The 24353-nt window shown below is 39.9% G+C and overlaps 4 protein-coding genes across 7 annotated transcripts; 3 read left to right on the forward strand and 1 right to left on the reverse strand.

The window, feature by feature from the left end:
* Nucleotides 1-93: 93 nt before the first annotated feature.
* Nucleotides 94-6519, reverse strand: LOC108050870 (neutral ceramidase). Of its 3 annotated transcripts, none has more exons than XM_044458668.1 (6): nucleotides 6474-6519; nucleotides 2974-3129; nucleotides 2587-2910; nucleotides 1629-2495; nucleotides 524-1134; nucleotides 94-464 (listed from the first exon to the last, which is right to left on the reverse strand). In XM_044458668.1, exons 2-6 carry the CDS (start codon nucleotides 3100-3102, stop codon nucleotides 281-283), a joined length of 2115 nt encoding a protein of 704 aa, XP_044314603.1. In that variant the 5' UTR covers nucleotides 3103-3129; nucleotides 6474-6519; the 3' UTR covers nucleotides 94-280. The 3 variants fall into 3 exon arrangements, with proteins under 3 accessions (XP_044314603.1, XP_044314602.1, XP_044314604.1); XM_044458667.1 differs by lacking the exon at nucleotides 6474-6519 and adding an exon at nucleotides 4994-5608; XM_044458669.1 differs by lacking the exon at nucleotides 6474-6519 and adding an exon at nucleotides 4990-5608.
* Nucleotides 6520-7263: 744 nt separating this feature from the next.
* Nucleotides 7264-10140, forward strand: LOC108050885 (STAM-binding protein-like A). The gene is made up of 5 exons (XM_017132789.2): nucleotides 7264-7701; nucleotides 7811-8365; nucleotides 8850-9165; nucleotides 9226-9338; nucleotides 9405-10140. The coding sequence occupies exons 1-5, from the start codon at nucleotides 7589-7591 to the stop codon at nucleotides 9568-9570; spliced, it is 1263 nt and encodes a 420-aa protein (XP_016988278.1). The 5' UTR covers nucleotides 7264-7588; the 3' UTR covers nucleotides 9571-10140.
* Nucleotides 10141-13190: 3050 nt separating this feature from the next.
* LOC108050878 (calcium-binding mitochondrial carrier protein Aralar1) lies at nucleotides 13191-22529 on the forward strand. 2 transcript variants are annotated; one of them, XM_017132779.2, is made up of 10 exons: nucleotides 13191-13595; nucleotides 17636-17788; nucleotides 18652-18814; nucleotides 18874-18965; nucleotides 19033-19227; nucleotides 19292-19515; nucleotides 20572-20738; nucleotides 20803-20921; nucleotides 20984-21593; nucleotides 21662-22529. In XM_017132779.2, the coding sequence occupies exons 1-10, from the start codon at nucleotides 13578-13580 to the stop codon at nucleotides 21958-21960; spliced, it is 2040 nt and encodes a 679-aa protein (XP_016988268.1). In that variant the 5' UTR covers nucleotides 13191-13577; the 3' UTR covers nucleotides 21961-22529. The 2 variants fall into 2 exon arrangements, with proteins under 2 accessions (XP_016988268.1, XP_016988267.1); XM_017132778.2 differs by lacking the exon at nucleotides 13191-13595 and adding an exon at nucleotides 17169-17351.
* A 685-nt stretch (nucleotides 22530-23214) lies between these two features.
* Nucleotides 23215-24108, forward strand: LOC108050869. The gene is made up of 3 exons (XM_017132768.2): nucleotides 23215-23632; nucleotides 23690-23892; nucleotides 23956-24108. The coding sequence occupies exons 1-3, from the start codon at nucleotides 23215-23217 to the stop codon at nucleotides 24106-24108; spliced, it is 774 nt and encodes a 257-aa protein (XP_016988257.1).
* Nucleotides 24109-24353: the final 245 nt, after the last annotated feature.

Here is a 24353-nt window from a genome sequence, read left to right on the forward strand (position 1 = left end):
AAGACTGCCGTTCTGGGTATCAAACTGAAATCTGAAAACCAAGCACCCTTTTTCTATTTAAACATTTTTTTATTAAAATAAAAATCGCAATAGTTAGTTTCAACAAAATTTGGCATCTTTTTTATTCGCGTTTAGCAAAAATAAAGCTTTTCCTTCGTCACCTACAAATGGTAAATAAATACATGGATTCAGTGTTGGTTTTTGTTTTTGATGGACCCGACAAGTGTCTGGTCAGGAATATTTATAGGATCTCTCCATTGGGACGTCTTGGGGAAGTCACCTAATCCTCTTTTACAGTGAAGGAGTGCGTGAGGCCCTCATAGGGATACTTTCCGCCCAGGATGTACTTGTACTCTCCGGAGTGCCGAATGCGATATTCCCCGGGAAGCGTTTGCGGACTGATGTTCCAATAGATGTCCATTTCGCTGAAGCCCAGGATCGTGTTGGTGCGGTGCCAGACCATCCTTAAAGAAAATAAATAAAGTTAATAGCTATTTTTATCACTGTAATCCTTATTACTCACTTCGTTTCCCAACTGGCATCCGTGTAGGCCACCTTCCAGCGGTCCTCATTAATCTTTCGCTCGACGGTGAAGTAAGTTTTCTCGGTGAAGAGGTTGTTTCGCGGATTTCCGGATATGTAGGTGACCTTCACGGTCTCATTAATGCCATACTCCTTGTTGGGCTGTGACTTGACGTAGCCAAAGTCCGTGTTTATGGGGTGTCCATCGAAGAGCACTCCGGTGTTTAGGGACAGCATCACATCGTTCATGTAGGGCGGACTTGGGCCCGCATCTACGGTCTCATTCCGCATCATTGCCTTGGTCAGTCGCTCGAACACGTCCATGTAAATGGAATGGGTATGGGGACCGAAGATCGTGGAGGCAGCCTCGTAACGCTGGGCCTGGTACTCCTCCGGGGTCACCGTATAACTGGTGTATATATTGGTCAGTCCAGCGATGATCACCTCGGTATCGATTCCTCCGGCGGCGGAGGCTGCTGCACGGATCTGATTCCGGAGTCGTCGTCCTGCCATCGTTGTAAATTCACACGGAACGGCTGCAATTATCACATCTCCAATTTTAAGCAGCTGATCCGAGACAATCTTTGGCTGCCACTCATAGGGGAAGGTGGCCTAAAATGGGAATTAGGTTAAGGTTAAATATGCTTGCTAAACACTCAGGAAAATAAAAATATACAAAGTACATTCTAAGATTTCCGAATAATGACTGGTAAAAATAAATGCACTTTAATTCGTTTTAGGTAAATTGCTTTAGTTAAATAATAAGCACAAGCCATTAGGTGTGCTAACGACATCATAAAAATGGAAACTTTCAATTAATTCCAGCTTATATCTTAGTATAATTTATTAATAAACTGAATATGATAAAAATACTTTTTGTAATAATATATTTGATATGTAATCATTTTAGGATTATTATATTGGTGAACTATTCATCTAAAAATCCATAAAAAACTATTAAAATTTGTACGCATTCAAAAAACATACAATTCGAAAATAATTTTGTGTTGCATACTTCTAGGCACCATAGAAAGTACATGAAAAATCTGTTATATTTTTATAAGAAAATCTGGAATTCTTAATTTGTAGTTCTTTGATGTACTCACCCTGCCGGTGGCCAAAAGAATCGGTTTGGGCTCATGACACTTGATGTCCTCCTGCGTGGGAGCAGCAATAAAGTCGCGCACAAAGTTCCACATGGCATTGTCCGTGGTGGTGCCCTGTTCGAAGCTGAAGGCTCCTGGTCCATCGGTGGTACCAGCAGCGAAACTATAACCCATGGCAGGCTGACAACCCCGCACCTTGTCGATCTTCCTGCTCAGTGGGTTGTAGGTACTTCCATTGTAATTTGGCATATCCACAAACTGGTGAATGAACCTCACATCTCCAGTCACCTCCCGAGCAGTAGATTCCTGACTCTGCTCATTGAGTAATCCCAGAGCGGCATCCGACAATCTTTGACCCAAAATCTGGGTGCTCTCGAACATATCCTTTCCAGGTCCAGAGGCAAAACAATCTCCCTCGCCAGATGGACAACGGGAAGACAACAGATCGCATTCATTGCCAGAAATCGAACACTTGGGACCCATTATATTGGGGGAAACATCTCCAAGATTGGACGAACAGAAGGCACCCACAAATTTACCCTTTCCGGGCATCTTATTCGGATTGTACTCCTTCTCGAGGAGAAGGGCAGCATAGCCCACATTGTCGCTGGTCACCAGTCGGTTGGTATTGTTCATAGAAGTTGCATGGACTGCATACCAGTTAAAAGCTCCCAACAGATTGTTCTCCAGATCCACAAATCTCAACTGGGTCAATGTCTTATCCGTATCGTGTTCGTATTGGGCACGCTCCTCGGCGGGATTTCTTAGGTAGGATGAGGGTGAACGATTGATGTTGACATTCAGCACTGTGGTTTTGGCCAGGAAGATGCGACCATCTACTAGGTTGTCTGTTGCCCGTTTAATGGCCTGCAAGAATATGAATTAAAAACGTTTATTTATTAAATATAATATATAATATAATATAATATATTATATAATAAATAAAATATAAACTCACCAAGTAAAGTCCCTGAGCCATGACCTCAAAAGTTTGGGGAACAAAGCCGAGGATGGAGATATCGTAGAGCAGGTGCATCAGGAATCCTCCAGGTGCTCCGTGGGTGTGGGTACCACTCAGGGCCACATTGTCCGTATGATAAAGATTTCCATAGCGTGTCTGCAGACGCTTTATCACCTCCCTCTTCAATCCGAAGCCCATCATTCCGGCATCCGCACTTACGAAGGCCACTCGATTGCCCTTTTCGTCCTCCACCACGAAAGCACGGGCAAAGACTCGGGTGTGGATGCCACGACCCACCTGCTTGATGTTGGCATAGCCCATCTATGGTACATGATAAATACATTAGATCTATCGAAATCTAGACAACTGCAGATAGATACTCACAAAGTTGATCTCCACTGGCGGTCCTGTGATGTCCGCCCGACCCACGCCCACTTTGTAGGTGGCACTGGCCAATCCGCACAGTAAACTCAGGGCCAAAAGCGCCAAAAAAGCTATTTTGCTATTGGCCATCTTCGGGTTGTGGCACTTAACTTTGGTCTAAAAAAAAATCAAAGTAGTTAAATTGTCAGAAAAACATGTATACTCAAACAAGAGTTAAATAATATTTTGATCCATTTTTACCGGTCTCTATTTAATAAAGTTATTTGGTCTAATTATAAATTGGTTGATCTAACTTGTTCAGGAGTAGTCACCATACCAAAACCTAACCTTTCGTGTTTTAAAAATTTTGAAAATCATGTTAAATACCAGTAAGCTTATAATTACTGATCAAAATTTAACTACACAGCTCTGTGGCTGTAAATGAAAATCCACAATGTTTAACCACATTTTTCAGCAATTAGTAAGTAATAGACACAATCTTTGTCAAAGATCCATAAATGTTTATAGATTTTTAATGTGTTTAGATAAATAATTATAGCTCAACAATAAAATTGATGGGGCAAATTAGCAACAAATTAATAGGCTTGTGGTAAAGAGCCAATAAAATTAGCAGGACATAATTAACAGATTTCAATCTTTTGTTAATACTCTGTTAAGTTTATTGTTTTAAATTATTACTAACAGTTTATTGGAATATTTTTTTAAAAATATTTGAAAACACGATTGGTAGTAAAATCACTGTCTAACACTTCCGTTAAGGTTTGATTAATGACAAACCCGGGTTATTGTCACTTAAGTATCTGTAATCTTCTCGCTTTGTTATCATCTCTCTGCCAATTTAGAAACGCATAAATCAGACCCCTCCGTTCGTATTTGGCAATCCGCTTGATTATTGCAAATATCTGCAACAAAACGCGATGGTGACGAAAGCGATAATCGATTGACAGTTGGACAGTTGAATCCAAAATGATCCACCCGGCCCTCATCCATCAATTGGTTATAGATAAAGCGGACAAATGCAAATCCCCCGTGGTCGTTGGCAATCGCACTTCGAATGGGGCTGAGATTGCGGTATGACCTCCAGCAGTCCCATCGACAATGGCATCAACAATAACAATAACAATCCTAGCTATAATAACCATAATAATAACAATGCAAACAACCGACCCGCAGTTGTAAAATGGGGGATCTCTTATCAATATCAAAGCCCGTCTTCGAAACCGGTTTTTATCAGTTGCGAAACCAAAGCGGCTTCTTCAGTGGCTGGATGGTTACGACAGCTGCGGTCAAGATAATAGAACTACTGTGTACTCCTTCAATATGAAAAAAAAACATATGAATAAAACCCAATTTTTTAAAATTGTAAATTATAAAAATTATAATTAAATCTTAAATCAATTTCAGGTATCAATCAATTTGTTTAGTGCAACATCGTTTTTTTTTACGAATTGCTCTAAAACACAAATTATATTAAACACTTGTAGTATAAGAGATACTATCATGTTGACCGTCATAGTACATGATGAAACCAAAAGTAGTTGGGCTTTTCCACTCCCCCGCATTAGCACCACCTTTCCCTCCCCTCTTTTTTTTTTTTTTTACTATTTTTTCCGCTTGCTTTTGTTTCGATTTTAATGGTGAATCGACTTCTTTTGTATGCGCACTGTGTTCCATATAGAACTCTGTTTTTTTTCTGGTTTCCCTCAAAAGGCGTTAAGTAGGAAATCGAGTGGGTAATTGCCGTGCATGTAAAGCAGTGCCAGTGCCTCATCCACCTGACCACCCGACCCCTATTAGTCTATACACTTTGCATAATTTACACACCACGGGTTTGACATTGAAAACGAAAATTAAATAAATATGCTCGACGATAAAACAGCGACTATCAGCTGCAGGGCCATCGCACAAGATACAGATACAAATGGCCCGGCAAACACACGTATCTTTTGTGCGGATTTCGATTTCAGATACTTTTGCAATCGCCTGGAGGCTCAAAACTGTAACGCACACACTTACTTACACGCTTCACAAAAAGAGAGCAATCAAATTATATATAAAGATACTGCAAAAGTATCTCTTGGATACGGGCCGCCAAACGCTGATCGCCGGACAAACGCGCCAATTGAGCAAATTACAGAAGATTTCCTTTGATGGGCCTTTTATAAGATAAGTATATACAATATATGTGTATCTCTCACTGAGGTTACTTGCACTGATTTAGGGATGCTTGGACTTGTTTTTTGAGGGTTATGCAATGTGAACTCCTTTTTTTATGTTTAAAACTGGCACTGTATTCACTGCAACTGGCTTATTAACTCTGCCAGTGGCACTTATGGCTGAAACTTGGCTTGGGGCCTTAATTATAGTTTAAATAATTGATATAATTATTCTGCGCTTATCACACGCTTTTTATCCCCTCAATTAATGGATATTATGCAGCATTTGCAAGTGCAGTTCGGTGTTTGTCGATGCCAAAAACCGATTTCAAAACACGCTGGGCCCCACTTTTTTCGATTTATTTATCTTTCCACGAACGCGACAGTTTATTTTGTGTCCCCTCCCTCGGAACAACTACAAAACGAAACTATCTCGAAACAAAACGAGATCCGTGTATTGAGGCCCGTTTTGCGCCCAAGCTGGCACTCGACTGATCGAGCCAACCATTTCAGCTGGAAGCCAAACTCAATTTCAAACCGAACCCGAATCGGGGACTTCGGATCTCGGCGTTTGCATCTGTGAATGGGTTTTCGGGTCTTCGGTTCTCATTTTTTTTGTGCGCTTTGTGGGCGTACGTGCCATCCATCAGTCAGTTGGTCACTCGCTCAAGCGGTCAATCAAACTAGGTGTCTCTCAATCACTCGTCTTTTATACAAATTTATGTTTAAAACCACGACAAAAACTAACTTAACTAAATTAACAGAGATTTAAAACAAGGAATAGAGCACAAAAACTGAAGTGCAATCTTAAAATACAGAATTGACCATAATATATGATAAGATCATTCAGATATTATGGCTTAACTTATGATATCTGATAGGATCATTAAATACAAAGAATTACTTGCGCTACAATAAATTATTTATATCACAGCTAAGAAATCTATAATAGACTATTTTTTTAACAAAAATAAAGTAGAAAATCTGTAATGTTTACTTGAAACATAAATTTGCATTAGTTTTATAATTTCATTTTTGAGCAGCAACTGTGAAGGCTCTACTAATCTTCTTTAAACATCTCCTTGAAGTATGCCCAATATTCCCACCTGCACTGTTGGTTTTGCCCGATCTGCATGCTTTAAATAATCCACCGATAGCTTATCATATCGCCTCGTTAGTTTCCGCAGATCAGAGGCATAAGATTGGGCCTATTAGTGCAAATACACTTAAGTAAACAAGTGCGCACTTTGACCCCAGCAAACAAGACTTTTTCGCACTCGAAGTACACGATATTTGCACGGCTAATTGGCTGTTATTCGGTTCTATAATTTGTATTTGGCTTACCCCAGAAATAAGTTTTTCTGCCGACTTCTTTCAGGATCGACCCACGCGCTACTACTGAATGAGCCAAAGATTTTCCACAATCAATCCAGCTGAGGGGTCTTTAAAATAATAATTGATAAACACCAACTATCGCTGTGTATTGCCTAGATTAGCCGTGTTTTATTGATAGCGATACGGATTAGGAACGTGCAATTCGAATGGCAATATATAGTTTGCTTTCTAGAAATACAAATCTGCAACGTACTATTAGAAGGCTAAAATCTAAGATGGAGTTAATCCTGTATGATTTGTTGACCTTCAAACCCGAGCTTTATACATAAAGCTAAGCTAATAATAATCAATTATCTGTTCAATAGTACTAGAATTTTAGCTTACAATTTTATTTGTATGCCTGTCTGAGGCCTTTTACGACAATCAATAATAAACAAGCCTTTACTTTTGTTAAAATAACTGAACCATGTTTTGTCTTAATATTTTGGCACACGTGTAACCACAAAGACAATGCAAAAATGGAAACAAACAGCTGGAAACTTAAATTAATCTTTAGATTTCAGCAAATTTATTTAGATCGGAATCGAAGTAAAAGAATTAGTTACTGCACTTAGTTTTACAATTTCATTATATGTTTTTATAATAAAGTTTAAACAACAAAACACTGAATTGTGCAATTTGAGTTGTAGCGCATTAGAAAAATGTAATTAAAGACTTTACCTCTAGTGTAAAAGTTTAGATAAAGAGAGCACACAAATCATAAACAAAGCACTCAAATTAATATTTTGTTTTGTTTCACAAATTCAAGTAGTAACGTTCGCAAAAGCTTACCACATTCAAATTTCTGTTGGCATCGATAGTATCGATAAGCTATCGATGCTTGTTCCAGTCTATCGCGCACAGCTGACTGCTTGGGAGAACAGCTGTTTCAAAGAGGACGCCACCTGCGTAATTATGAGTAATTCTCCACGCAAAAAGATTGCGGAATAGCATTGAACTGACAACCAATTGTGCGTCCAATCGATGCGAGCAATAACCCAAGACAGTAGTTGAAGGACTCCCAGTAAAACAGGCAGCGGAAACCAGGACAAGGAGCTGGATCAGAAAGAGGAGCAACTGAAACCATGTCAAAGGCTGTGAGCATGAGTATGGGCGTAGTGGAGCCACAGGAGAGGATGAAGCACTTGTCGCACTGTGGCAATCTCATCGAGGTGGACAAGAACATGCCCGTAACGCGGTGAGTCCTTCGATTTAAAGCCTTTCCATGGCGAATTCCACCAAGGCTGCGACCTTGTGTGGCCAAGGACTTTTGGGTTCTCAGCTACTCATACCCGATGTCCTTGCAGGTACTATCGCTCTGGCACCGAGATGCTGCGCATGGCCAATGTTTACCTGCGGGAGGGCAACCACGAGAACGCCTTTATCCTCTACTTGCGCTACATGACCCTCTTCATCGAGAAGATCCGCCAGCATCCGGATTATGGTAGTGTCAAGGCCGAAGTGCGGGACATCAACAGGAAGATCAAGGACGAAATCATGCCCACGACGGAGAAGCTGCGCGCCAAGCTGCTGACCCACTACCAAAGAGAGTACGAGCAGTTCCTGGCCAGCAAGGAGGCGGAACGGGTCAGGGAGCTAGAGAGAGATCGAGAGCGGGAAAAAGAACGCCAGCGACAGAAGGAAAGGGAGAGGGCCGGAGGAGCTGGTGTTGTGCCATCCCTCATACCGGCCAACCTGCATGTGCTCATCGACGAGGGCAACCAGCCATCGGCACCGGACTTGGACCTGCTCGACCAGGTTGTCTATCCCAATGACTTCCCCACAGGCGCCAATCGCAGCCTGCCGGGATCGGGACTCCTGTTGCCTGCTGCCAACGAAGCAGCCGCCGACAAGACAGCCAAGTGAGATTCAAAGAAGGGGTTTTAAACTAAGTATATAGACCAGTTTAGGTTAACAAAGAATTCCCCTGATCAGTCTAGTCATTCATAATATAGTCATATACTTTTAGTTAAAAACAAAATTGTCAGTCAATACTTACAGACTTACAACAACGTCAACAGAAAACTTTCTGACACCGCATTGTAATTGCAATTCTCTATAGTCATCATAACATTTGTAACTTGGATATTTATAAATTGCATTCCCCTGGTTTGAGGTTTGAAATAGGACACCTCAAACAACCATAAGAGCTAGACTGGCTTATCGAACGATCGTCAGCTATAAAACGATCCCACTTTGATTAAACTTGATAAGCATACTGATAGGCCCATTAAACTGATAGTTTCGTCAAACAGTTGGACTGAATTATCTTTTAACAGTGGCCTTATTAACCAAAGAAAGTATTTCCATATCTAAATATAATTAAACCAATTTTTATTTGTTCAGCTCCAAGCCAAGCTTCGATCGCAACCAGAAACCGTCATACAACCGTACGGATTCTCTGCTGGCGGGCTCTCTACGTCTGGTTCATGTTCCCGGTGATACGATGGAGGTGTTCCTAAAACTGGCTCTTGCCAACACCTCGAAAAATATTGAGACATGCGGAGTGTTAGCTGGACATCTTTCCCAGAATCAGTTGTACATCACGCACATCATCACGCCGCAACAGCAGGGAACTCCGGATAGCTGCAATACGATGCACGAGGAGCAGATATTCGATGTGCAGGATCAGATGCAGCTAATTACGCTGGGATGGATTCATGTGGGTATCAAGTGTCTTTATTGTGTCCTGTTTACTTATGAATATGATCCTCATTTTTAGACCCATCCCACGCAGACTGCGTTTTTGTCCTCTGTTGACCTGCATACGCATTGCTCCTATCAAATTATGATGCCCGAAGCATTGGCCATCGTGTGTGCCCCCAAGTACAACACGTGAGTCATTTATGAGTCATTTTGGATAGCACCGGCTTATCTAGTATTCATATCTTCCCCTAACAGCACTGGTTTCTTTATACTCACACCCCATTACGGGCTAGACTACATTGCCCAGTGTCGGCAGTCGAGTTTTCATCCGCATCCAAACGACCCGCCGCTTTTCATGGAGGCGCAGCACATCCGGATGGACAACCAGGCCAAGATCAAGGTCATAGATCTGCGCAGATAGTCACCAAAAATCTGAAGAATCAGCAATAGCTCCAATTTCGGGTGTTAAATGGTGATTAACCATGGAAATTACAGAGTTTTAGGCAGTTAGAAAAAGTAACTATTTTCGGCATACAGACATACAGAGAGAGATATGTATTTTTGCAAGCTGTTGATCCGCAATGATCGTCTACACATCACATTTAGCACTCGGCGGCATTTGTTGTTATTTATTGTGTTCCGGCCTATCCGTTGCATTATTTCACTTAAGAACCCTATGTGATTTTCAATTGTGGCTTACCCTTGCGTTCGTTACTAAATCTATATTTAATATGTTAGGCAGTTGTCGGGGAATCCCAGGAACTCACACGCCCACACACACACGGACACAGGCACACACACACATTCAGCTTTCAGTGCAAACTATTCGGGCCGCTCCAAAAAGGAGTCGTGTCCTTCTACGGCTTACTACTTGCAATAACCTGTTGTTCAAAGACGAATCATCATAAAATGCTATTATTAAACTGTGCATGCTTACCTATTGTACTAAAACAAATAAATATTTATGACTACTGGTTTATGGTTGACCATATTTTTCATTTTAATGGTTACTGCTAAAAACAATTTGGATTTGGGCGGTTAAATCTAATCAGAGAAGTAAAAACTTGATTTCCATATATTCTTAGAATTATAGGTAAACTAAAACTGAAATTGCTTACTAGAATGGATTTTAAATATTGAAACTCTCGGCAGAAGATGGCGCTCCGATTTTCCGACCAGCTCAGCTGGGAAATTTCCCTTTTTACATTTTCCGCTGCACATGAACAGATAACAACATCGGTGAATCATTATTTTTAAACACATTTTCCTTATAAAAAAGTCTTTAATTAAATTAAGATGTAATAATTCCACATTTTAATAAACTTAATTTAGTTTATTACATACCTCTGCGGATGGGATATTTAACATTTCCTTGATTCCTAACATTTCCCTCCACAACCACCTTTTGGACCCCTGTTAAACCATGTTTTCCATGTTGTCATCCAGTTTAGCGCGATTTCTCGACTGGCACGGTCCTGTTTTCCGAGGTGTTCCCAGTGCTGCAGCTGTCGCCTCCAAATATTTGGGTGCATTGAAGGAACAGGAACCTATACAAAGTTGTATATAAAGGATAATCCGAGTGACAGTGAATCGAATTGCCCGACAGATAGGCGGAGTTAAGTGCGTAAAAATCGATAAAAGAACAGCTCCTTGAAACCACCCACCTGAATTCAGGTGGAAAATCGCCCCTAAATCCCAACTGGATTCGCAGTGAAGCCAAAGCGCCAAAAGTCAGCGCTTTCCAGCTTAAACATCCCGCAGAGCCGCTGATAATGCCAATGCACATCCCGTTTCCGTTTAATTGGATACCCGCACTGCCAGTCGCCCGATGCCAAGAAGTAAGTGCACTCGGTGGAGCTTAGCCTTTGTCTTTCGAGGAACCCCTACCCCCTGCATCAAGTGGGCGCCAGTTTGCGTTTTAATTACCAGAGCCACCCCTCTGAGGGAGCCACCCCTCTCGCCAACAAAGAGGCGGCGGATTAGGTGCTCGGATCTAAAAATAAGTGCGGCTGAAAACGGAACGAAAAGAGCAAAAGTGCCGACTGACGCTATAAAGTATAAACAAGCTGGGAAGACATTGTTGGCTTAGTTAGAAATTATAAAATACCCTTTCAAATAAGTGTTTTCGAAATTAATGAAATATTTAATATTGCTAGATAGAACTAAAATTTAAATTAGGCTGCAATAAATTGGGTTTTCCCCTAAATAGCATTTAATGTATATTTTCTTTTCGTTTAAAAAAAAAAATGCATTTAAAGTGTACAATAAATGTTTGCATTACTTTACAAATTATAAACAATAAATAAAAATGTATTTAAGTGTTAAGTTAATTATTAAAAAAAGAAAGAGCATATCGAAGGTATTTTAGATTGAATAGATTGACTCGAGCATTCTAAATGAATCACTATGTCCCAGAGCAATTAACAAGTCCGTTTGAACAAATATAGATTATCTTCTCCAAGGATGCAAAAACAAGGCAATAGATAAATGTTTTATAGAAATAAAAGGTCACGTTAAAATGGTTTCTAATCGAAAGGAACAAGGATAACGCAATGGACAGATAAAAATTGATAACAGCTGACTACGCTTTTAGCACCCATCATCCATCACTCTTTAACTGAGAACTATAGTAAAATGTAGTATTAAAAGCGATGTTAACCTACAGAAGCTTTTGTATGTGACAATCCGGAAGTAGAGGTTCCTGGGCTGCGATTGTGTTCGTGAGTCCCCGAGCTGGTGCCTGTTGTGCCACAAAAAGGACACCCTTGTTAAGGAGTGGGAAAACTGAACTGACATTTGGCTAACCTTCATAAATAAATTTTGTCGGTTCGTGCAGCTTGCTGCTCATGATTGGTGCTCGTAATTGTTCATTTTATTTAACGAACAGCGAACTCCACCCCTCCGAAATTTGTAGGATGAGACGGCCTTGTTAAAATTCTTAAGAGGGGGTGGAGATAGCATATCTCTGGCCCAGAACAACGTTAATATAATAACAAAATTCTCGCGCCCGCAGTCTATTTTTATACCCGCCAAAACACGCTTCATTCACGTGCCCTCCGCAGATGGCCAACGATGCGTATACGCAATGCCTCTGGCGCTATCTTTCGTCTCGGTCTCTCTAAAAAAGCCCTCTCTTTCGCTCTTTTCTCGTGTAATATTCCCCAGCACGTGTTTACATTGTAAACAGAGAAACTCGAGCAGCTGTGAATGAATGCAACTAAATTTAAGAAATTTTCACAACGTGAAATCGTCAACCACTTGGCACACTCGAAATTTGTGACCTTGCCAACCATGCATGTGAATAAACAGATGGGGTCACAGGAATAGCAGTTATGTTAAAAAAATTACATTTATTAAATTACTCTATATTCTAAGTTTAAGTTCTAATATTAAGCACTCAATTTTAAGTAGTACTTTAAGTCGAAGAAATAATAAGTTTTTATATACCCGGATTATCAAGTTGAATCACTTTTAACATATCTTAAATAGAAGTAATAAAACGTTTATGTAAATCTAAAAATATAATATATTTTTATAATATGCTGTATGGACAAAACAATTTATATTTTTTGTTCATTAAATTCTTAAACTATTAATAACTTGCCCACATTTGTAAAAAGTGCGACAGAGAGAAAAGGAGCGAATACTCGCACCTTGAGGCCACTTAGACTAAAATTACTTCCGTGAACACATTGCACCCACGGATCGCAGTGCACTGGTATATTATCAAATAAGTATTGTTTTGGGCTTAGGAAAACGCTTCTTTTATCCCCCCTTCTTATGGTTTTTGCAGTAGATAGTTGATGTTATTGTTTATTGTTAAATTGCAGTGCCAAGAAAAAGAGCACGTCCCGGGCCCAGAACGAAAACAAACCGAAATGAGATTCCAAATTAATATGAATCTGAAATGCAATCGCCGAGGGGTTCTCTTTATTTATTATTTGTATTTTTTGCGGCTCTCTCTCGGTCGACGTTGCTGCCGCAGTTACTGAAAGCGGAAAAGCTCTCGATTCTATAATTCCGACAGTTCAGAATGGAAAAGCAGCGCGACGCCAGCGGATGACAAACCGAGAAAATCGCGCGCGTCTCCCAGAAAAAACATCACGAGTCGAATCCGAAATTCGCAAAGCTTGACACTAAATATATCCGGTTTGAGTTTTGAAGAATTTTTTTCATAAACTCAGTTTAATAAATAAAAAACCTTCGAAGTATTAAATAAAACAGAAGAAAATCGCGAGTGACTATCAAAAATCAAGAAACCAGTCTTTAATATTCAGTGTCTGCATAAAATCCAATTTAACTGCTAGTTAAACGAACAGTTAATCTGACACATAAGTTTAACGTCCATAAAACCAGATAACGCGAACGTGCCTGAAGTTCGCGAAGATCCAAGAGACTTTCCGATTGTGTTCATACAAATTAGTGAATATGCCAGATAAGGATGAGGTAACGTTCAGTTCAGGAAACTAATTAACTATTTGGACTGATAACTGACCGATCGAGGAAGTGCCTAGACTAATTAATATCAATAAGGAACCCGCATCTGGATGAGATAGAGAACATTACGAAATAGTCGAAAGATAAATATTTTATATCTCCAAAAAGCTCACAGTCCAAACAATTATATAAAGATATAAAACAATATCATTATAAGCGAGAGCTTTCCACACATCCAGAGAATCACCTTCAATCCCACGGATTTGTGGCCAGTTTTCTCTACTCACGACTTTGGAAAAGTCACCGCTATTCTCATGCCGAGAATCTCAGTTTGCAGTTCTCAGTTTGCAGTTACCGATCGTTCCAGCCATCTGTTCTATAAAATCTCTTTTTATATAGAGACCTCTCTAGCTTTTGGATTCTCTCGAATTCATTTGCTGTCGTCAATTAGCCAGCTGACTGTGGTCCCATGGCTCACCCTGCGTATACGTAATATGCCAACGGTGCAGCTGTTGCTCAATTCCCAATATTCCACCGCCTCCCTTAAACTTTGGTATTTATTGACAGCTAGTATAAAGTAAAATTACTAAATGGAGTCATTGAAGTTCATTAAATTTTTGGCGGATTGTTTTGGGTAGAATTTCCCGAGCTTCCAGTTGTTCATTTCTCTGTACGACTTCAGTTAATGGGGGGGGCAAATACCCAATCTCCGCAACAACGACAACCACAGCGATAATGAACAGCCGGTTTGACCTTGACGGAAGTTGCAAACAAAAACAAAACTTTGCCGCTCGCGCAACAAATTTCCATGGAAGCAACACAGAGAAAAATGTATATAAAAGGCTTTAATCAACAGGGTATTCTAAAGAGTTATAATATTGTACAGTATAAAGAAAGGGATATTATTTAACATACGCCAACTTTTTTGTTGTCATATTTGGTGTTACTGACCGACAAAAATTGCACTACACCGTAACAACATACATAGACATCGTAAAAAATACGTTCAAAAATCTATTTCAAAAGTGGAAATTGAAGAACTGGGAACATATGTTCATTTTTGATCAATTAGTTTTATTAAAAATGGTTTTATTACATAAATAAACCCAAACGATTCATACTTGTTCAGTCCTAAAAAATACATTTAATTTTATATTATTATTCAAGCTAATAAACTTTCTTACCGAAATTAAAAATCACAGTTTCCTCTTCGGTGTTTGATCGGATTCAGTATTTTCTGTGCACCCACCGATACAGATGGAACGATTCAGTAACAGTGACAAGCACGTGCCACTCGCTGCAGGCTGAGCGGCATGAAAAGAGGGGAAAATTGGTGGAAAAGCCTGTGCCTGCAACCTTTGACGGGCGAAAGGCAGGGCCGTAGACCATGGCCAAGAAGAACTCATTATGCAAATGCAACAAAGCAGTCAAGAAGAAGAGGGGTGGACAAAGGAGAGGGGGAGACACAAACCCGAGCAAACAAACAAACAAGTCGCTGCTGTCTGCAGTCATACGGGTCGTATGTGTAACATTTTCCGCTTGTTGGCGCTACCCGAATAAAAAGAAGATAAAAAACTGTTTCATGAATATATAAAGTCACATACAAGTACGTTTGGGGGTTTACAAGTTCAGTGTGCAATGGCAACAAATTGAATCGGGGCTTAAGCGGAATTTCCTTTGATTATATTCGGATTGGATTATTTCATGCCCACTGAATCCGTCAAAAGTCCATGTTTCCAAGGGAAATTTTATTGCGAAAAATAGTAAATGTTAATAATGAGAGTTGTTATGCCAATTTATAAATGAAATATAAAAAGTGAATGCAAATCACAAACGAGATTTTCATTTTGTCCTTTATTTAATTTTAATTAAACTCATAACAGAAACAATTTACATGTTACCAAAATTAATAAGCAATACATGTTAATCAAACTTATTACAAACATGGTGATTTAATTACTTTTTGTTGAAACGAAATCGCTCATCCTTTCCCCAGCATCAATATGAATTATATATCCTCATCAAGTGAACAATTCAATATTCTTATTTTCGCTGCCTCCCATGAATACTTGATGGCATCGCAAATTGTGCTGCAAATTGCCGGCGAACAAATTCATTTATTGCCACTGCAAATCGATTGGGAAAGGTCAATGCGACACTTTGACGGATCCGACAGACCCCAACAAAAAGGGGGTAGGAAAACCCAATCTAATAAATCCCATTTCAACTATTACTAAGCAGCAATAACAGTGAACGAAAAGATAGGTAACTTTAAGGTTTAATTTTAAATGCACTTTTAAGCTATTTTTTTACGGCTTGACAAACTTATGTAAATAAGTATGTAGGTGTAAAATTGTTAAATTTTGGATTGGTTTTATTTGGCTTACAACGTCTACCAGTTCGAACTTTTTGTACAAGTAACATATGAATACGTAAAAATTTGTTTCAGTATGTTCATAAATCAGAGAAAGTCATAGGGGATTTCACTCGTACTTTCTCCGCCCTTGATTTAAGTCAATAATATAATCAATTTTAATCAAAAGTTATCTGAAATTGATAATACATCAATCAATGTTGATATTTCCCCTGGGGTATTTAGCTTCACTCAAATAGCATGTGCAACATTAAGACTTAATTATTTTTGCAAACATTTCATGACTGGGGTCTCCATAAATATTTTCGTGTTTTCGCTGATTTCATTATGAAATTTGCTATTGTTTTTAGCAATTTTCTGGCACAAACAAGCGAAATTGAGCATGTAGAGGGAACCCCAGCAAAACAAGAGAGGAGAAAATTACAATTTCATCGCGTGCTAATCGTATTACGTCAATGAGCCAATTGATAAATGCTAGGGAATCGAATCGGGCGTATTGTCATCAATGTTGTTGACGATGCTGCTGACCTTTTTGTGATTGTTGTTCAGTGGGCAAGTAAACAAGTGGGAATGATATGATATAGGGTGTTAGAAATTCAACTTTCAGGTACCCGGTACTTAACATCACTCGGGGTAATGTTTGCCAACGATTATGATTAGTACATTATGCACTTAAATTGGTAATTAGTACACTATCAGTTAAAACAAGGTATGGGGTAATAAAAAGCTTACAAGCTATTACAATCAATTGCTTTTGCTAGTAAACTCAAAGTAAATCATTCTTTAAATAGACGCTCGCTTTTTGTTATCAGTAATCAAACAACAAATCTGTTCCACTTTACTACACCTAGAAAAAATACATAATAATATTTTAAAAGGTTACAGCGAAATAAGTAAGGGAAAATATATAAAAATGTATGATCTTGAAAAACAGAAGAAAACTTATTGTAAAAATGGCAAACATTGTATACAATAATATTGGTTGATCGTTTTTGCAGTCTTGTTAAATTATTACTAAATACCCTATCTCCTCGTAATACCGATTATAAAGAGCGCTCTTTTAAGAGACGTTATTGACATTGATAATGAGCCAGCAAATAAAGAGTGGCGGCCAAGGTAATATACCGCTCTCGATCTCTCTTCGTGGTGCTCTCCCAGATTCTCTCCCGGTGGTTCTGGTTCTAGTGGTTGTGGTCGCCAATTCCGCTCCACTCGCAGTTAATCGCGGGACGGAGACGCAGTGGTTCCTACACTCGAGCGGTGCGGTTGGGATTAGATCGGTTTGCATTGATGAGCTAATTAGATGCCGCAACTGATCGCGGAAACAACATTGAACCAGAAGTAGTCACAGCTAAAAAACAGGAATGTCTCTGACCAAGAGTTTGCCAAATGTGAGTTGGAATTGGGATTCTTGAGCGGCTGACACGTGTTGCTTTTGCTTTTGAGCTCGAACGGGAGAGTTCAAAGAGAGTGAGACAGTGGCGGATAAAAGGGGGTGGTTTAAGAACCCAAAAAAAAAAAATATATTCAAAATAATTACATTCCCGGTGTTTCATAAAAAATATCTTCAAGATAGCCACAAACATTTTTTAATAAATTAAAAGTTTTGTTATGGATTTTTATCATATCATATTATACTTATCTTTCTCATTCTTTTTCAAAATTCTTCTTGCAGTCTCCGTCGCTTTTGAAGCGCGCGGGCACGGAAAAGTTGCGAGAGGTGTTCGTGAAGTACGCCTCCATCCAGAAGAATGGCGAGCATTATATGACCAGCGAGGATTTCGTGCGAAAGTTCCTAGGACTCTTTTCGGAATCTGCATTTAATGACGTAAGTACTGAGCATTGTGCAGCAAATGCGGGTCATTGCAAGGTTATTTTGCATACTCTGCCTGATAAGGCCGGCCATATCTTATCGCTAGATAACACCCGCCTGTGCGGCAGCACATACTAAACTTATAAACATAAATCAGTGGCATAACTCCTCACTCTGATTCACAGGTTGACCTTGACCCACCCGCAAACACATAATAAACTAAATAACCCGGCAATCACTTGACTGCCTCGTGTCTAACCGCCAAACGTCATAGATTATATTTTAATGGGTCTCGCTTATCAGTTTTTATGGTCTGAGAACCGAATCGAACCTGATCGTAGGTGCCCCCGCCAATTGGTACTGATTCAATCAGGTGCCAAAGTCTGTGGGGGCAGTTTCTTTTCCGGCCCGCATTTATCTCAATATTAGGGGGAGACTACTGGGTCTAATGTTCAATTAAAAGAGATTAACCTGTCACTGGGAAAAAATATTAATCTTTGTTATTAATTTCATACCAATTTCCGGTCCCAGGTTAATTTGGACAAACTTTCGGTTTTGAACTAAGAATAAATTTAAACTACGATTTTAATCTTTTTTTACAAAATAGCTCAGTGAAAAATCATTGCAACCACTAAGTAATTTTATGAATCCCTTGAATGAATCATTAATTTTACAAATTTTTTTTGAAAACTATAAAGGCAATACGCATATTTTTATTTTTTATAATTTTGGATAGTTGTACATTTTATTTTAAATAGAGATTTAAAATTATTCAATAAAAGTCTATACCGGTAATGAGCTTTAAAATCAATATGGTTTCTACGGATTTAAATCTTATACTGATATTTTTTTGTTTTTTCAATTTATTTTTTGAAAAGGAATCGGTGCGCCTGCTGGCAAATATTGCGGATACGAGCAAGGATGGACTCATCTCGTTCTCGGAGTTCCAGGCTTTCGAGGGTCTTCTCTGTACTCCCGATGCCCTTTACAGGACCGCTTTTCAGCTGTTCGACCGCAAGGGCAACGGCACCGTTTCGTATGGTGAGAAATAACTATCCTAATTAGCGAACATATCACTATATATCACTTCCAAATTCCAGCTGACTTTGCTGATGTCGTACAAAAAACTGAACTGCACTCAAAGATACCTTTTAGCTTAGACGGCCCCTTTATCAAGCGCTACTTTGGTGATGTAAGTGCAATGCAATCTGTAGTATCTTAATGTATATTTATAATGTAAATATTTGTCCGACCTTTAGAAGAAGCAACGCCTTATCAACTATGCTGAGTTCACGCAGCTGCTGCACGACTTCCACGAAGAGCATGCGATGGAGGCGTTCCGCAGCAAGGATCCAGCAGGCACTGGATTCATTTCCCCCTTGGACTTCCAGGACATTATCGTTAATGTTAAGCGGCATTTACTGACCCCCGGCGTCAAGGACAACCTCGTTTCGGTAGATATCTGAGGTTTCTCCGTCTGGATTATTTATATTATAATAATATTTGTAATATCTTTAGGTCACTGAGGGTCACAAAGTGAGCTTCCCGTATTTCATCGCATTTACCTCGCTGCTGAATAACATGGAACTGATCAAACAAGTATATCTGTACGCCACCGAAGGCAGTCGCACGGACATGATCACCAAGGACCAGATCTTATACGCTGCCCAGACGATGAGCCAGATCACGCCGCTGGAGATTGATATCCTCTTCCACCTGGCTGGTGCCGTCCATCAAGCAGGGTGAGTCCTCAGAAATAAATGCCATCGGGTTCAGCGTTGCCAACTTCGGATTACAATTAGCAAAACTAAAATATTTACTTGTTGTTTTCTTGATGACATTGTTAAATCTATTTTATTTTGGATGAGTGTTTTTGTTTTGTACAGTTAGAAAATTATTTATTTGTTTTATATTGATTCCTTATTAAGATTAGTTGATTCTGCTCTTAAAAGTATAATTTTATGACTATGTGGAAACATTTATATATTTTTCGAGTTTTAGATCGAGAACTTATTAGGATATTAACATTACTTTGTAGACTTTTGGGAAGTTATTAGTAGTTTGTAGTTATTAGTATAAAAACAATTCACATAAATAGCTCACTTCACAAACATTCAATTTCAAGGCTTTAATGTGTCTAATTGTGTAATTAGTATTAAATCATATACATTTACAGAATGTAAATTCATAGTGATGATCTAACCAGTTATAATTGTTATTTTTCACGTAGCTAAGTTTGTAAAAAACGATGTGTTTTTAATGTGTTATTTATGAGGGCGTTGAAATTCACAACAGTAAATACTATTACCATTTTTTTTTCTTAGAGAAAAAACTCTAGTTTACGTTTAAGGGAATTCTACTTATCAAATTAACATTAAAATGTATTTAAAAATCATTGGCAATACTGCTTAGGTCTGTCCGATTGTTTTGTTACATTAAATATTTTCTTGAAAGTGCATGAGTGTCCCAGGGAAATACCCAAAATGAGTGTCAAATGTCTTGTGCTAACTGTTGCTTGTTTGTATCTTTTCTCTCTGTGTTTCTCTTTATTTCTCCATTTCTCTGCGCTGCACTCGCAATTCTCATCCAAAGCTGGTGGAAGCGCAGGAGAAAGATAACTCCAAGTAGGCAAGTGATCTCGTCCTTCCTTGGCCTGAGTTCCGCTTTGTTATTCGTTTATGATTCCACTCCAAGAATTCCCGAACCCAAAACCTAACCCAGTTGGTGTCTCTTAGTTACCCTTTTGTATTGTACATTACATTGAAATAAATACTGATCGTTATACTCTCGTTCTTCAGCCGCATCGACTATAGTGACCTGAGCAACATCGCCCCCGAACATTACACAAAGCATATGACACATCGTCTCGCGGATATCAAGGCGGTGGAGAGTCCTGCCGACCGATCAGCCTTTATAATGCTTCTGGAAAGCTCTTACCGCTTTACTCTGGGATCCTTTGCAGGCGGTAAGACCACAGTTTGATTTATTTTAGTTATAATTACAACCGTTAATTTATAATTTATCCATAGCTGTCGGTGCCACTGTGGTCTACCCCATCGATCTAGTCAAGACTCGAATGCAGAACCAGAGAGCAGGCTCCTATATCGGTGAAGTTGCCTATCGGAACTCATGGGATTGTTTCAAGAAGGTAAGCCATCTCATATATTTTGGAAATTATATATATATAATCCTATCAATTTAAATTCCCAGGTGGTTCGTCACGAGGGTTTTATGGGTCTTTATAGAGGTCTGCTGCCCCAGTTGATGGGCGTGGCACCCGAGAAAGCCATCAAGTTGACGGTCAACGATTTGGTGAGGGACAAACTCACCGACAAGAAGGGCAACATTCCCACCTGGGCGGAGGTGTTGGCCGGAGGATGTGCAGGAGCTTCGCAGGTGGTGTTCACCAATCCCCTGGAGATTGTCAAGATCCGTCTTCAAGTGGCAGGAGAAATTGCTAGTGGGAACAAGATCCGTGCCTGGTCGGTGGTGCGGGAACTGGGACTTTTTGGTCTTTACAAAGGAGCCAGAGCTTGCCTCCTTCGCGATGTGCCCTTCTCGGCCATCTACTTCCCGACCTACGCCCACACCAAGGCCTTGATGGCCGATAAGGATGGCTACAACCACCCACTCACTTTGTTGGCCGCCGGTGCAATTGCCGGTGTTCCGGCCGCCTCCCTCGTCACGCCTGCCGACGTCATCAAAACTCGTCTGCAGGTGGTGGCCCGATCCGGCCAGACCACATATAATGGCGTCTGGGATGCCACCAAGAAGATCATGGCCGAGGAGGGACCAAGGGCCTTCTGGAAGGGCACGGCTGGTAAGTCAGATGTGTTTTAGGAAATACTTAAATCAAATTTTAATCAAATCTCTTACCTTTTCCCACAGCTCGTGTCTTCCGCTCCTCGCCGCAGTTTGGCGTGACCCTGGTGACCTACGAGCTGCTGCAGCGACTCTTCTACGTGGACTTCGGAGGCAGCCATCCCAAGGGATCGGAGGCGCACAAGATCACCACCCCGCTGGAAAAGGCGGCGGCGTCGGTGAGCACCGAGAACCTGGACCACATCGGTGGCTACAAGGCAGCAGTTCCTCTTCTGGCCGGCGTGGAGTCCAAGTTTGGATTGTACCTGCCGCGATTTGGACGCGGAGTAGCCGCTGCCACGCCCTCGACGGCCACGGGATCCTGATTGTACTGGCGCCACCGCCTGCCCAGCGCCACGTAGTCACAGAGAAGCGAAACAATGGCAGGATTGGGGGCTCCAGATCACATGAGATGAGATATATTTTTTGCTAGGACGCGTTTACACAAAATACACACAGAAGCACTGAGGATATTTCTAACGAGGATCAGGGAGGAGCAACGCCGTATCTATAGTACTATTGTATCTGAACAGAAGGGTTAAAATCCTGGGCACCCAGCTCTGAGCAACTGTTTTTACCACACCCAAAACCAAAAAAGAAAAACAAAAAAATGTGAAAACCCTCTAACGAGTATAGAATCGATTTTGGCGGGTGCATATATTTAGGAAAGTGTAGAACTGTTTTTTTGTAAACTTTGTTAACTAGTTTAAAGTCTAGAGCAACAACCAATCACTGAATGTCAACTTTTGCACTCATTGTAACTATTAAAGCGAAAACCTTTTAATCTTAGTACGAATTTGTTCAAAACAATTATCAAGCAAAGGAAATGCAATGAATGACCTCTTAGCTAATAAAGAATAATTAAAAATAAAACTCAATGTTAAAGAAAATCGAATTTAGCATAGTTTTTTATCTAACAGGAAATATGGGTTAGGTTTTAATTACAATGCATTTTGACCTTATTAAAAATTGAATAGTTTTTAAAGTGTTGAAAATAAGCAAACTAGTTATTAAATGTTTTATTTTTTCAGATAGATATTATTAAATATTACCTAAATATACTTACATATCTCATTGATTGTAAACTTTTTACAGTCCAATTTTTAAATAATACCTTTGAAAATCTCTTCAAATCTAATTAAAACGAAGCCAAACCCAGTTCACCTACTCCCATTCAAAGAGACTTGCAGAGGACAGTCTACACCCCTTGAAAGCTGCTTACTAACTCAATCGAGCGTCTAATTCATGGCCTATTGCGAGTAAACAGGGTCGAAACGCATCTGATTAGAATTGTGCGATCGTGGGCAGTTGCAAATCGATGTTGACAAGTTAATTTTAGGCACTGCCCATTTGATTTTCTGGGTTGCCCAGACTCGGTTTCAAAGTCAACAACTGTCTGCCGACCATGACCGCTAAAAGAAACCGTTAGAGATTCGAGAAGAGGGTCTTCACATCTGCCCTAATGACCGGGTGCACTGGACGAGATCGGTCGCCGATCACTGATCAGCGATGGGTTATAAAAACTGCATCGATGGAGGCACATTTGATGTAGTTTCATTTCGGATTTCAAAGGGAGAACAATGCGAGTTCAGTCGGGTTTGGTGTTATTCCTACTTGGAGCACTCCTAAGTAATCGTTTCGCAACCGGAGAGGATCAAACAGATACATCATGGATATCCCAGCTGAGGAAACTGCGAAGTGATCTACGTAACTGCTATCAATCTAGCGTATCTCAAAGTTTGTGGTCTTGTTTTCGATCAAAGAGCTTACACATCTTCGAGGACGTAATGTCTGCCCCAGAGATTTCTATATACGATGGAGTACGTCTCGTTTCCGCACCCAATATTACTGACAATTCTTCAAGAGCCCAAGATGAGCGAAAGGATCTGAAACATCTGACATGGTTTGATCAACTAGCTGTCAGTTTGGCAAAGGGCTTAACCACCCACACCTTACAAGTGAACTTAGGAAAACTTACTGAGCGATATCTAAGTAGCGGTGGGTGTTGGCTAATTTCTATCTCTTTCTTAATAAATTGAAGATTTCTTCTGTCAGAGACTTCTAACACCGATCCCGTGGGAAGTGCCCGACTGAGACGACATCGCTATAATATGATCATCACCATGATGTTTGGAGTCACCGCATTGGGGGCTATTTTGGTACCCATGGGATTCCAAATGTTGTCTATTGTGAGCGGTAAAGCTCTATTATTGGCAAAGATGGCCCTACTTTTAGCCTCCATCAATGGATTGAAGAGGGTATGTGAGTCCAAGGGTTTTAAGTTAACTCTATTTTAATATTTTGTCTTAAATGCTTTCAAGGTGGCCAACAATGGACTGCATTATGGACTGTACCATGTGCCAGGAGAGCATTTAGGAGGTTACTATGACAGAGGGGATGTAAACCACCCTAGAAATGTACCCATTCCAGTGGCTGTTGCTCCAACTTTGGATATGGGATTGAATATAGAATAACTCTTAATAACTGGAAAGAACTCTAAATTTGTATTAAAATCCCTTTTAAAAAATGTTATTACTTATATTAGTTTTGAATTGATTACCATTAAGAAATAACGCAGTTTGTGAAATCTCCAATTGCCTTCTTCAAGCATTAATTAGTACAATGTTTAAGGAGATCTTATTTTAAGAAATATTTAAATATCAGTTAAAGTGCTTCCATAAAATCGATGGATACAAAAAGAGCACATATAAAGTTCCGT

The sequence above is a fragment of the Drosophila rhopaloa genome, unplaced genomic scaffold (assembly GCF_018152115.1).
Source record: "Drosophila rhopaloa isolate 14029-0021.01 unplaced genomic scaffold, ASM1815211v1 contig_167, whole genome shotgun sequence".
Taxonomy (NCBI): Eukaryota; Metazoa; Arthropoda; class Insecta; order Diptera; family Drosophilidae; genus Drosophila; species Drosophila rhopaloa.

Bases quoted from the DNA above. Each gene is read 5' to 3' on its own strand.
- LOC108050885 (XM_017132789.2), top strand. From the start codon at position 7,589: ATGTCAAAGGCTGTGAGCATGAGTATGGGCGTAGTGGAGCCACAGGAG. The intron at 7,702-7,810 runs GTGAGTCCTTCG...ATGTCCTTGCAG, and splicing joins AAGAACATGCCCGTAACGCG to GTACTATCGCTCTGGCACCG. The intron at 9,339-9,404 runs GTGAGTCATTTA...TTCCCCTAACAG, and splicing joins TGTGCCCCCAAGTACAACAC to CACTGGTTTCTTTATACTCA.
- LOC108050878 (XM_017132778.2), top strand. From the start codon at position 17,325: ATGTCTCTGACCAAGAGTTTGCCAAAT. The intron at 17,789-18,651 runs GTAAGTACTGAG...TTTTTTGAAAAG, and splicing joins CGGAATCTGCATTTAATGAC to GAATCGGTGCGCCTGCTGGC. The intron at 19,516-20,571 runs GTGAGTCCTCAG...CTCGTTCTTCAG, and splicing joins GGTGCCGTCCATCAAGCAGG to CCGCATCGACTATAGTGACC.
- LOC108050870 (XM_044458668.1), bottom strand. From the start codon at position 3,102: ATGGCCAATAGCAAAATAGCTTTTTTGGCGCTTTTGGCCCTGAGTTTA. The intron at 1,135-1,628 runs GTGAGTACATCA...TTCCCATTTTAG, and splicing joins TTCTTTTGGCCACCGGCAGG to GCCACCTTCCCCTATGAGTG. The intron at 465-523 runs GTGAGTAATAAG...ATTTTCTTTAAG, and splicing joins GATGCCAGTTGGGAAACGAA to GATGGTCTGGCACCGCACCA.
- LOC108050869 (XM_017132768.2), top strand. From the start codon at position 23,215: ATGCGAGTTCAGTCGGGTTTGGTGTTATTCCTACTTGGAGCACTCCTA. The intron at 23,633-23,689 runs GTGGGTGTTGGC...TTCTTCTGTCAG, and splicing joins TGAGCGATATCTAAGTAGCG to AGACTTCTAACACCGATCCC. The intron at 23,893-23,955 runs GTATGTGAGTCC...AATGCTTTCAAG, and splicing joins CCATCAATGGATTGAAGAGG to GTGGCCAACAATGGACTGCA.